Here is a 12,500-nt window from a genome sequence, read left to right on the forward strand (position 1 = left end):
ACAGGTCGAGGGCCACCAGGGCTCTTGCGGATCGCACTTATATACTGCTCATGCTAAAAGTACGGGCGCCAACAGGCGGAAATGAGAAGAGAAAATCCGTCATGTCTCCGATTTGGCCCAAACTTACTCCAGAGGGAGAGAGTCGTCCACAGGGCACAGCGAGGTAGACGTGGGGAACCTGGACCCAAGGGCGAGGTTGTGGCGACCAGCCAAATTTGTTTGTGTAATTTTCCCCTCTCATTTCCGCCTGTTGGCGCCCGTACTTTTAGCCTGAGCAGTATCTAAGTGCGATCCGCAAGAGCCCTGGTGGCCCTCGACCTGTAGCTGAGGTGGTGACCCAATCGGGACAAGTGGCCAAAATGACCCTCAAAATTACCAAAGGGGTTAACCCACGGATTTGGACAAAAACCGTCATGTCTCCGATTTGGCCCAAACTTACTCCAGAGGGAGAGAGTCGTCCACAGGGCACAGCGAGGTAGACGTGGGGAACCTGGACCCAAGGGCGAGGTTGTGGCGACCAGCCAAATTTGTGTGTAATTTTCCCCTCACATTTCCGCCTGTTGGCGCCCGTACTTTTAGCCTGAGCAGTATCTAAGTGCGATCCGCAAGAGCCCTGGTGGCCCTCGACCTGTAGCTGAGGTGGTGACCCCATCGGGACAAGTGGCCAAAATGACCCTCAAAATTACCACGGATTTGGACAAAAACCGTCATGTCTCCGATTTGGCCCAAACTTACTCCAGAGGGAGAGAGTCGTCCACAGGGCACAGCGAGGTAGACGTGGGGAACATGGACCCAAGGGCGAGGTTGTGGCGACCAGCCAATTTGTTTGCGTTTCTGTAATTTTCCCCTCTCATTTCCGCCTGTTGGCGCCCGTACTTTTAGCCTGAGCAGTATCTAAGTGCGATCCGCAAGAGCCCTGGTGGCCCTCGACCTGTAGCTGAGGTGGTGACCCAATCGGGACAAGTGGCCAAAATGACCCTCAAAATTACCAAAGGGATTACCCACGGATTTGGACAAAAACCGTCATGTCTCCGATTTGGACAAAAATTACACCAGCGCGAGTGTTCCGTCCACAGGGCACAGCGAGGTAGACGTGGGGAACCTGGACCCAAGGGCTAGGTTGTTGAGTAGTTCATAATTTGTGTGTAATTTTCCCCTCTCATTTCCACCTGTTGGCGCCCGTACTTTTAGCCTGAGCAGTATCTAAGTGCGATCCGCAGGAGCCCTGGTGGCCCTCGACCTGTAGCTGAGGTGGTGACCCCATCGGGACAAGTGGCCAAAATGACCCTCAAAATTACCAGAGGGGACCCACAGATTTGGACAAAAACCGTCATGTCTCCGATTTGGCCCAAACTTACTCCAGAGGGAGAGAGTCGTCCACAGGGCACAGCGAGGTAGACGTGGGGAACATGGACCCAAGGGTGAGGTTGTGGCGACCAGCCAAATTTGTGTGTAGTTTTCCCCTCTCATTTCCGCCTGTTGGCGCCCGTACTTTTAGCCTGAGCAGTATCTAAGTGCGATCTGCAAGAGCCCTGGTGGCCCTCGACCTGTAGCTGAGGTGGTGACCCAATCGGGACAAGTGGCCAAAATGACCCTCAAAATTACCAAAGGGGTTAACCCACGGATTTGGCCAAAAACCGTCATGTCTCCGATTTGGCCCAAACTTACTCCAGAGGGAGAGAGTCGTCCACAGGGCACAGCGAGGTACACGTGGGGAACCTGGACCCAAGGGCGAGGTTGTGGCGACCAGCCAAATTTGTTTGTGATTGTGTAATTTTCCCCTCTCATTTCCGCCTGTTGGCGCCCGTACTTTTAGCCTGAGCAGTATCTAAGTGCGATCCGCAAGAGCCCTGGTGGCCCTCGACCTGTAGCTGAGGTGGTTACCCCATCGGGACAAGTGGCCAAAATGACCCTCAAAATTACCAAAGGATTTGGACAAAAACATAAACCTGGACCCAAGGACGAGGTCGTGGCGACCAGCCAAATTTGTTTGTGTTTGTGTAATTTTCCCCTCTCATTTCCGCCTGTTGGCGCCCGTATTTTTAGCCTGAGCAGTATCTAAGTGCGATCCGCAAGAGCCCTGGTGGCCCTCGCCCTGTAGTTGAGGTGGTGACCCAATCGGGACAAGTGGCCAAAATGACCCTCAAAAATTAACAAAGGGGTTAACCCACGGATTTGGACAAAAACCGTCATGTCTCCGATTTGGCCCAAACCTACTCCAGAGGGAGAGAGTCGTCCACAGGGCACAGCGAGGTAGACGTGGGGAACCTGGACCCAAGGGCGAGGTTGTGGCGACCAGCCAAATTTGTTTGTGTTTGTGTAATTTTCCCCTCTCATTTCCGCCTGTTGGCGCCCGTACTTTTAGCATGAGCAGTATCTAAGTGCGATCCGCAAGAGCCCTGGTGGCCCTCGACCTATAGCTGAGGTGGTGACCCAATCGGGACAAGTGGCCAAAATGACCCTCAAAATTAGCCTGAGCAGTATCTATGTGCGATCCGCAAGAGCCCTGGTGGTCCTCGACCTGTAGCTGTGGTGGTTACCCCATCGGGACAAGTGGCCAAAATGACCCTCAAAATTACCAAAGGATTTGGACAAAAACATAAACCTGGACCCAAGGACGAGGTCGTGGCGACCAGCCAAATTTGTTTGTGTTTGTGTAATTTTTCCCCTCTCATTTCCGCCTGTTGGCGCCCGTATTTTTAACCTCAGCAGTATCTAAGTGCGATCCGCAAGAGCCCTGGTGGGCCTCGACCTATAGTTGAGGTGGTGACCCAATCGGGACAAGTGGCCAAAATGACCCTCAAAATTAGCAAAGGGGTTAATCCACGGATTTAGACAAAAACCATCATGTCTCCGATTTGGCCCAAACTTACTCCAGAGGTAGAGAGTCGTCCACAGGGCACAGCGAGGTAGACGTGGGGAACCTGGACCCAAGGGCGAGGTTGTGGCGACCAGCCAAATTTGTTTGTGATTGTGTAATTTTCCCCTCTCATTTCCGCCTGTTGGCGCCCGTATTTTTAGCCTGAGCAGTATCTAAGTGTGATCCGCAAGAGCCCTGGTGGGCCTCGACCTATAACTGAGGTGGTGACCCAATTGGGACAAGTGGCCAAAATGACCCTCAAAATTACCTGAGCAGTATCTATGTGCGTTCCGCAAGAGCCATGGTGGCCCTCGACCTGTAGCTGAGGTGGTTACCCCATCGGGACAAGTGGCCAAAATGACCCTCAAAATTACCAAAGGATTTGGACAAAAACATGAACCTGGACCCAAGGACGAGGTCGTGGCGACCAGCCAAATTTGTTTGTGTTTGTGTAATTTTCCCCCTCTCATTTCCGCCTGTTGGCGCCCGTATTTTTAGCCTCAGCAGTATCTAAGTGCGATCCGCAAGAGCCCTGGTGGGCCTCGACCTATAGTTGAGGTGGTGACCCAATCGGGACAAGTGGCCAAAATGACCCTCAAAATTTAGACAAAAACCGTCATGTCTCCGATTTGGCCCAAACTTACTCCAGAGCGAGAGAGTCGTCCACAGGGCACAGCGAGGTAGACGTGGGGAACCTGGACCCAAAGGCGAGGTTGTGGCGACCAGCCAAATTTGTGTGTAATTTTCCCCTCTCATTTCCGCCTGATGGCGCCCGTACTTTTAGCCTGAGCAGTATCTAAGTGTGATCCTCAAGAGCCCTGATGGCCCTCGACCTGTAGCTGAGGTGGTTACCCCATCGGGACAAGTGGCCTAAATGACCCTCAAAATTAACCCACGGATTTGGACAAAAACCGTCGTGTCTCCGATTTGGCCCAAACTTACTCCAGAGGGAGAGAGTCGTCCACAGGGCACAGCGAGGTAGACGTGGGGAACATGGACCCAAGGGCGAGGTTGTGGCGGCCAGCCAAATTTGTTTGTTTCTGTAATTTTTCCCTCTCATTTCCGCCTGTTGGCGCCCGTACTTTTAGCCTGAGCAGTATCTATGTGCGATCCACAAGAGCCCTGGTGGCCCTCGACCTGTAGCTGAGGTGGTGACCCAATCGGGACAAGTGGCCAAAATTACCCTCAAAATTACCAAAGGGATTTGGACAAAAACCGTCATGTCTCCGATTTGGCCCAAACTTACTCCAGAGCGAGAGAGTCGTCCACAGGGCACAGCGAGGTAGACGTGGGGAACCTGGACCCAAGGGCGAGGTTGTGGCGGCCAGCAAAATTTGTGTGTAATTTTCCCCTCTCATTTCCGCCTGTTGGCGCCCGTACTTTTAGCCTGAGCAGTATCTAAGTGCGATCCGCAAGAGCCCTGGTGGCCCTCGACCTGTAGCTGAGGTGGTGACCCAATCGTGATAAGTGGCCAAAATGACCCTCAAAATTACCAAAGGGATTAACCCACGGATTAGGCCAAAAACCGTCATGTCTCCGATTTGGCCCAAACTTACTCCAGAGGGAGAGAGTGTCGTAATAATACTCGCATCATAAAGTATAGTCACCGCTTATATCGATCGTTCTCTCTTTCACCCGTGAATATTGATAACCATAGAAAATGTGATGAAGACAGTTTAGAGCAGTGGTTCCCAAACTGGGGGAAATTTCCCCCTGGGGGGATATTTGAAGCTACCAGGGGAAATAATTAAACTGCCTACTAACTAAAAAAATCTCTGATGGATTTTCTCATGTCTGAGAGAGAGAGAGAGAGAGAGAGAGAAAGAATGCCTGTTTATCAGTATATTTGTACATTTGAAAAATGAATTAGTAAATAGTCACAGTGTATTTCAACTACTCTTTCCCTGCTTCACATAAAGGGGGAAGTCTGGATAGTTGACCTGGGTGCAGGGGGAAATGACAGAAAAAAGTTTGGGAACCACTGGTTTAGAGAGTATGTCATTACGCAGGGGCAACTACAATAAATATAATCAAGACGCCGATATGGCAGCCTCGCGTATCCACTTGCTCCTCATGCCGCCTACGTATGCGGCACCGTATGGAAGGGGTTAACGCCTTACACATTTTCAACTCATGAAACATGCACATACCTAATCTAAGTTAAAAGAAAAAGTTGACGAAAAAAACGCCCCCCTAGTCACAAGACTATAGCGTCGACTTGTGCCACTCGTGTAATATCCATTTTAAATGCAAAGTTCTGTCTGATGACGGGGTCACAAACGGCGGAAAAGTACTCGTAGCACGAAGGGGCACTCTCGCTCTCGTTGGACTCCTTTCAGTCCGACGTTGAAGTGTAATTATCAATTGAAGTTGTTCGTGTAGGGCCGTCCTTTGGAACACGCTGAATCCTGTACTAACCGTCTTTAGCAGTTGCCGACTTTCTGTGCTTAAAAGATATTAAATATCACTATCAGCATGGATGTGGATTAAATTATTGATTTTATCACTGTCAGTTGTAGAGATTTATGACTATAAATTTGCGGTCTCGGCTAAGTATGCTTCTTTATTAGATAGTGAACGAATATCGATAAAAATGTACCTTTACGGCCACATTGCATGAGGTCGCGCCAGGCTCCATAGTCCTACTAATGATACTCATAGCTTGGACAAAGATATTTCATTTGCTGGAATAAGTGAGGGCAGAGAAACACACAGTATCAAGAAGCGTTCGTTTATTGTCATTCCAAAGTGTGCAAAACACGAGGATTCGGATGAAGCCTCGAGTCGTTGAAGAATCTGAATTCAAACATTTGACGCATGAAGCTTTACGTGTATCATCATATGACAGTGTACATATTTGTAGAGGAATTTACAATATATATTTGTATATATATATAATATGTATATATTCACTTATATTTTCTTGTTTGTATACAATTTACAACAGTTTCATATCAATATACATCAGTTAGAAAATCTTTTAGTGAGTTATATAGCATAGGGTGGATGAAAAGCAGCGGAGGATTGTCACAGCGGTTGGTGAGAGAGGGAGGAAGATAAACAAATAGATACACAGATGAAGATAGATTAATCAGCTAATGGCCATTTCCTTTCATTGGGTGAATATATGAGGAAAAGTTAACGAAATCTTCGATGTTATGATCCACCATGGATTTTTATATAGCAACGACTAAACGATATTATTTAGTTCAGAGTTTCAAATCATGAAAAGGGTGAAGGGGTGGGAAATGATAGCGGAGGGATGGAAGGGTAGGAAGAGCGGGAGTAGGGGGTAGTTGACGGTTTGATTTTGTTTTTGAACGTATTTTGGGAGAAAGAAAACATAGCTGACAAAATGTCTGTCGGTCTGCAGCTAAGTTTAGTCCACAGCTTGAATGCTTTGAAATCGCAAATGAGTGACAGACTTGTCTTCCGCCTCGTATACATATAAAGTGAGACAAAATTTAGGTCATTTGATGTAGATGAGAAGCGATTTTATGTCAATAAAGGGGACGAGTTTTTAGAAAATACGTCAATGTGCTTATTTCTCTTATCCTAGTGTAGACTTTTATTATGCTGCAGCAGCAGCCTTGTGTGTGGGAACGAACGATGTATTATGCTCAGTTCATTGCAGAGAACACAATTAGGATATTGTATTGTTTGAATATGTTGGATACGTTAATTTGTGATTCCAATCTGCACAAACTGTAACTAATTGAATTATGTTTTGCAATCAAACATATTTTATGGCATATGCTCTGTATCATGAGGCAAATTACGGAACGATTATTATGATAATCATAAATGTTGTGTATGCTTGCATTATGCTTTGTATTAGTTGAGGTAATGAGCAATCAACGAAATCAACTCTAAACTTATCTTTTTCAAATCATCAGAGGCAACATTTTAGAATTATAAAAATGGGTGTGTTCAATCAGATTTGCAAATGCAGAGCATTTTGAGTGTCCGCCAGGTTTAACAAGTATGTTTGTTTAGTCTTTCTTTGAAGAGGTCAAAATTTCCCCCCAACAAATGCACTGCGCGTTTGCTTTTACATTTGGACCGTTGAGAAAAAGAGACGCTGGCGTTCGAATCTGTGCATAGTTGACCATCAAGGGCATGAGAGGCGCGCGTGCAAATGGTATGTACAAGGCCTTGGTCGAGGATGAATGTGGCGAATCGGACGACAAGAGGTGAACGTATATGGATTATCGAGAGCACTAAAAGTAACAGAAAACAAAGATGAGTGTGACGACGACGACGACGACGACGACGACGACGGCGACGACGACGTGGACATGTTCGGACGAGAGATGGCGTCTGGCTCAGAGTGATCGGAGGTGAGGAGGAGGAGGAGGAGGAGGATATGGGATGCATGAACGAGTCGTCGCGTAGTGACTTGAGCAATTCAGAGCAAAATAATAAGTTTTATTTAATAAGAGTCTTAGTGAACAAAGACAGCTTGGGAAAGAAATTTGAGGGAAAAAAGGACACATTCGATAAATAAGTCAAACCGACGTCGCCGAGGCCCGAAGATGGAATTGAATCAAAACAGTAGAATAAAGCATAAGAAAATCGACTTTTCATTTTTTTTAGTTCTGACTATAAAACAAAATGTAATTTTCTCAAACACAGTACATTCACTGACCAAAACACACATACATACATACATACATGGCTCCACGGTGCAGTAGTACTGTTCTCGACCGCTTATTCAGTGATCAGAGTTCGAATTCGGCATAGGGCTAAAAGAAAAGAAAAAAGAAAAAAAAAAGCACTGCGAGCCGGCACTCCAACTCTAGTGGTCGAGGAGCTGTGTGCGTGTGCGTGTGTGTGTGTGTGTGTGTGTGTGTGTGTGTGTGTCCGTGCGTGTGTGTGTGTGTATCTGTGTGTGCGTGTGTGCATGTGTGTGTGTGTGTATGTGTGAGTGTGTGTGTGTGTGTGTATGTGTGTGTGTGTGTGTGTGTGTGTGTGTGTGTGTGTGTGTGTGTGTGTGTGTGTGTGTGTGTGTGCGTGTGTGTGGTCACATCATTACCCATATATCGGTCATATATAAGCTCTGAGCTCTCACTCGGGAGGGTAATAACGATATTATCGATCACGAGTCCATCACATACACACGCGCGCACGCACACACACACACACATGCACACAAACACACACACACACACACACACACATGCACTACTGGCTATAGTTGTTCATGTTCTTGTTCTTAGTTATGAAGAGGAAAGACGTTCTTTCTTTCAGGATATGGACGTCGTAAACGAAAGAAACCTGACGCCTCATAGCATTCCATTTACCAATATACAAACAGAAAATTCAAAGTTAAAATGTAATTGATAATTCATTATTCAACTCATTAACACGAAGACTAATGACATGATATAGAAATTACGCCATGAATTGTGACGTCACCAGTTGATGACCTCAATAATTTATGACGTCATCTTAATGAAGAGTATGAGAATGAAGTGTCACATGGCGACGGGTCACAATGATGATCATCCAGAATATAATTGACGGCTTAACAAGAAATATTCTAGAGTATCCTCTACACTATTATATATCTATGTACATAGGGGCGGTGTGCTGTGACAAGAAAACATCAAAATGGGCCTTATGTACAAGAAAAGAGTGACTCCAAAAGCTATGTATTGTTTTCCTTCTTCTTTTTTAAGAAATAAAAAGATTAAACACTATGATTACATCGGGAATCCTGCAACATGTAAATACTGATGTAAGGTAATCAAGTATAATCACAGTCACACGGGGGAACAGATCGTGTGTCACGTGATTTTTTTTATTTATTTATTTTTTTCTAAGTTTGGACTCACACCAGAAACTCTTCTCGATGTCTGGAAGGGGTTTCTACGCACCCTCCCGAGGTTCGGAGACGTGACTTGGTGTCTAAGAGTCTGGACTCACACCAGAGAGAAACTCAGACTCCTCAGTCTCTTGTTCGATGTGTAGAGTCCCGTTAAGAGTCGTCCGGAGACCTGAAGACGCGACTCTGTACTGGAGAGTCTCAAAGGCGAGAGGTCCGACTCTTCTCTCCGAGCTCAGCTGTTCTTCGGCGATGGCGGACTTCGAAGGTCGGTCCCAGATTTCGTCGAAGTTTATTGTAGCGGATTACTTGGATGCTGAACAAAGAACGACACGAAAACGCCTTCCACTTAAGCTGGCGAGGGTTTCTGCCAGCGCAGATGGCCGCCATGCAAACCAGGAAATGTTCAAAGAGTTTGATTTCGCTAACGCACCTCGTGGTTGGCAGATGTTCAGGACCTCCCGGCTACCCTTAGTAGCAGCCCAAATGGTTTAGGTCATATCTACCAAACAAAACGATTTAAGCCATCTGGGCCAGCTGTCTATAGGATCAAATCGTCCTGTTCTATTGCGCGTGCGCGCGCGTGTGTGTGTCTCTGTGTGTGTGTGTGTGTGTGTGCTATTTATGTATAAAGACATATGAGGTTCAATAAGAACCCATACATCTCCAGGCTTGTGATCTACTGAAAGAAAATTTTCAAGGCTTTTCTTAGGGTGTCTCATATTCAGTTTAATTATCTTACTCTCTGTTGAGGATGACTTCTTTTCTACCTACTTAACTGACTCTCTTAGAAACCTTTCGGTGGAATGATTGGCAGGATATTATCAAAGATTCGGAACTAAAATATATATATTTCCTTGACACATTTAAGTGTTGACAGATTTGAAAAATGTAGTGATATTTCTATTTTATCCCATGTGTTCATTCAAAGATTTCCAATAGATTTTTAGGCTTCCATCACGGGTTTTCACATATCTAATATTTTCCAAACAAGATAAAAAAAAAATCCGAATTTTTCAGTCACCCCTATCTTAATTAAGATGGTCTTCTTATAACGATATTCCATGAGACACTTACAGCCATTATCTCCTAGAGTACTTAAGTTTCCTTCCAGAGATCACAGAGTTACCAAGGAGTTTTATAAAAGTCTGTCACTAACCCAAGACTCTTAACCACAAATAAATAATTTTCTTTGACTTAACCAACCCCCTTATAAGGAGACTGACACTTTTCCACTTACAAAACTTGTCAACCATCCAAGGATCCGCACTGACCCACATATAAATTAATTGTTGAAAGTCTTTAAGGGTCATTTTGATTGATAGGCATCAAAAGCTCCGTTGAAGTCCTCCAGAAATTGAAGGTCTATAAAAGCTTCATTGAAGTCTCTCAAAACCAGCCGTAGCTCAGTTTAAGGGCAAATTAACTTCACCAAAGAAGATATGATAAAGAATCGGGTCTCACATATTTTAAGGAAACGCTGAAGAATTAAGAAGCACTTATATATATACATATATATATATATATATATATATATATATATATATATATATATATTTATTTATTTATATATATGTATATATATATATGTGTGTGTGTGTGTGTGTGTGTATGTATGTATGTATATATAAATCTTCACACAGCGTTCAAGTCTATAGTGAAGGTAACACTCAAAAACATCGTCTCCTTCAGGTACCTACGAACGACTGAAGCAAGGGGGTAAAGTGACCACGATTACTTTCACTCCCTTGGGTCCGGGCAAAATATCTTTTGGTTTCAAATCTACCACATCCTTATATATTATTTCATTTCTTTGTTATTTTGGAGGGGAGGGGTACACGTCTCCTCTTTTGGTCCTCTTTTTTCTAACTGTTTGTATATAAAAAAAATTAGTTTCTCGCATAGGATAGCTAAGGATGGCACTTGTCGGACTTATCTTGTAAAGGATATCGAGAAGTGGAGTCTATTATTTGATTAAAGAATTTTTTTTTGGGGGGGGTCGGGGGTTATACATAATACACGAAATATCACCAGCATGGTCCTCCGGAGTCCAGATTGAGCTTCGCAAACTCCGCCGTCAGACCGGTTCTCTCCATTTGGGCCTCAGAGCGGAGCTCTCGCGCCGAGGCCCTCTGGTCTTCGAGCAAGTCTGGGCGACGGCGTCAACCTCCGCAGGTGCAGGAGGCGGAGGTCAGGTTGGGGAGGCGGGGTGGATGGATGGATGGATGAAGACACTCAGAGAAGAAGAAGAAGAATAGGAAAGAAAACAGCCGGAGGGAGTGGAAAACGAGTAAGATAAAATAGAAAGACTAAGAAGAGGAGGACGACGAGGAAGGTTAAGAGGAAGATCAAGAAGAGCAGGAAATGCAGGAGGATGAGGAGGAAGTGAAGGAAGAAGAGGAGGATTAAAAGAAAGAGGAGAAAGAGGAGGAAGATAGAGTGTTTACCAGTCAGAGTAGTAATGCTCCAACAGAGGGAAGTAGATGAGGACGAGGAGGTGGAGGAGAAGTAAGAGGTTAAGAAGCAAGGGAAGGAAAGATTAGAATGAGAAAGAGGAGGAGGAGGGAGAAGAGGAAGAGGAGGAGATGGGGAGGTGGGGGGGGGATGTCTACCAGTCGAAATAGTAGACCGTCCAGTAGAGGATATTGAGCACCGAGAAACTTAGCGGAAACATGACCCTGGAGAACCGGTCGATGAGAATGGCCTTCTCCCGCGCTTCTTTCATCTCGAGGGCTAGGGACCTCGGGATGTTGGGCGTGCTCCCGAACCTCGGGATCATGTGGAGAGTGGGCGGCGGGGGCGGTTGGTGACCCCCTGAGGGCGCCCCGGAGTGATGCTGTTCCCCGCGGTTGCTGCCGTTGTGGCCGAGGCCGCCGTTCTCGGCCTCCTGAAGAGTTGCGTTCTCCGGGCCGTGGCGGTGCTGTCGGGACCGAGGAGGGAAAGAAAAGTCAGACCAGGTTGCACGGCGGAGGAGGAGGAGGGCAGGTGGGTTATTACATTGTAGAGGAGAAGGATGGGAGGCTGGTTCCATCGATGAGGAGGAGGAAGAGGAGGGAGGGGTTATACTGAAAAGGAGGAGGAGGAGGAGGAGGAGGAGGAAGAGCTACCATGAGAGAAAAACGAGGGTGGTGGATGTGCCTTGACTGGCTTAAACCCCCCTTAGAAGGGGGAAGTACCCATGGGTAAATAGATAGATAGATAGATAGGCATTGAGGAGGAGGAGGAGGAGGAGGGGAGGTTGAGGTTGGGTGTTGAGTGAGGGAGAAGGAAATGTTGGTAACTTTTTTGGGGATTACTGGAGTCGTTTTGCATACGAGGAAGTGAAATTTTAGGGTGTGAGGGGGTGAAAATGACGAACACAATATATATCAAGGGTGTGGGATACAACAAGGCCGCACAGAACAAATACAACAACAATAACAAGAATCACGACAGCCCCCTACTTCCCCATCAGTTAATTTGGTCAATTTAATAGATTTTAAACTGGCTCACACAAGACGACTTGATTCACCTGTGATGATAAAGAAATCACCTGACGGATGCCGGAATCGATAATGTAAAAAGAATAATCGTCTGAAATGAATGAAGTCATCTGGCGGTGGTCAGGATAAAATGTCCACCAAACACACACGTACTTCTTATCTATTTACTAATCAGTTTATCTAATCATTAATCTATCCACCCACTAAATTTCTTGTTTATCTATTTATTCATCTCTAATCATTAGTTTATTTATTCACTAGTCTATCTGTTTATTTCATGATTCGTTTTGTGATTTATTTATTTTTGAATTAAATTACTTATCTATTTGTA

At 45.6% G+C, this 12,500-nt stretch overlaps 1 protein-coding gene across 5 annotated transcripts in view; it reads right to left on the reverse strand.

The window, feature by feature from the left end:
- Positions 1-5,588: 5,588 nt before the first annotated feature.
- The window catches only part of LOC143038364 (glycine receptor subunit alpha-2-like), a 426,738-nt gene continuing 419,826 nt past the window's right edge, over positions 5,589-12,500 (reverse strand). For all 5 annotated transcript variants that reach the window (XM_076207400.1, XM_076207399.1, XM_076207398.1 and 2 more), the window contains one exon: positions 5,589-11,607. In XM_076207400.1, coding sequence (XP_076063515.1) covers positions 11,296-11,607 — 312 coding nt within the window. In that variant the 3' untranslated portion in view covers positions 5,589-11,295. The remainder of the gene's footprint in view (positions 11,608-12,500) is intronic.

Source organism: Oratosquilla oratoria, chromosome 24, assembly GCF_046742065.1.
Source record: "Oratosquilla oratoria isolate Oo_2021 chromosome 24, ASM4674206v1, whole genome shotgun sequence".
NCBI classification, from domain to species: domain Eukaryota; kingdom Metazoa; phylum Arthropoda; class Malacostraca; order Stomatopoda; family Squillidae; genus Oratosquilla; species Oratosquilla oratoria.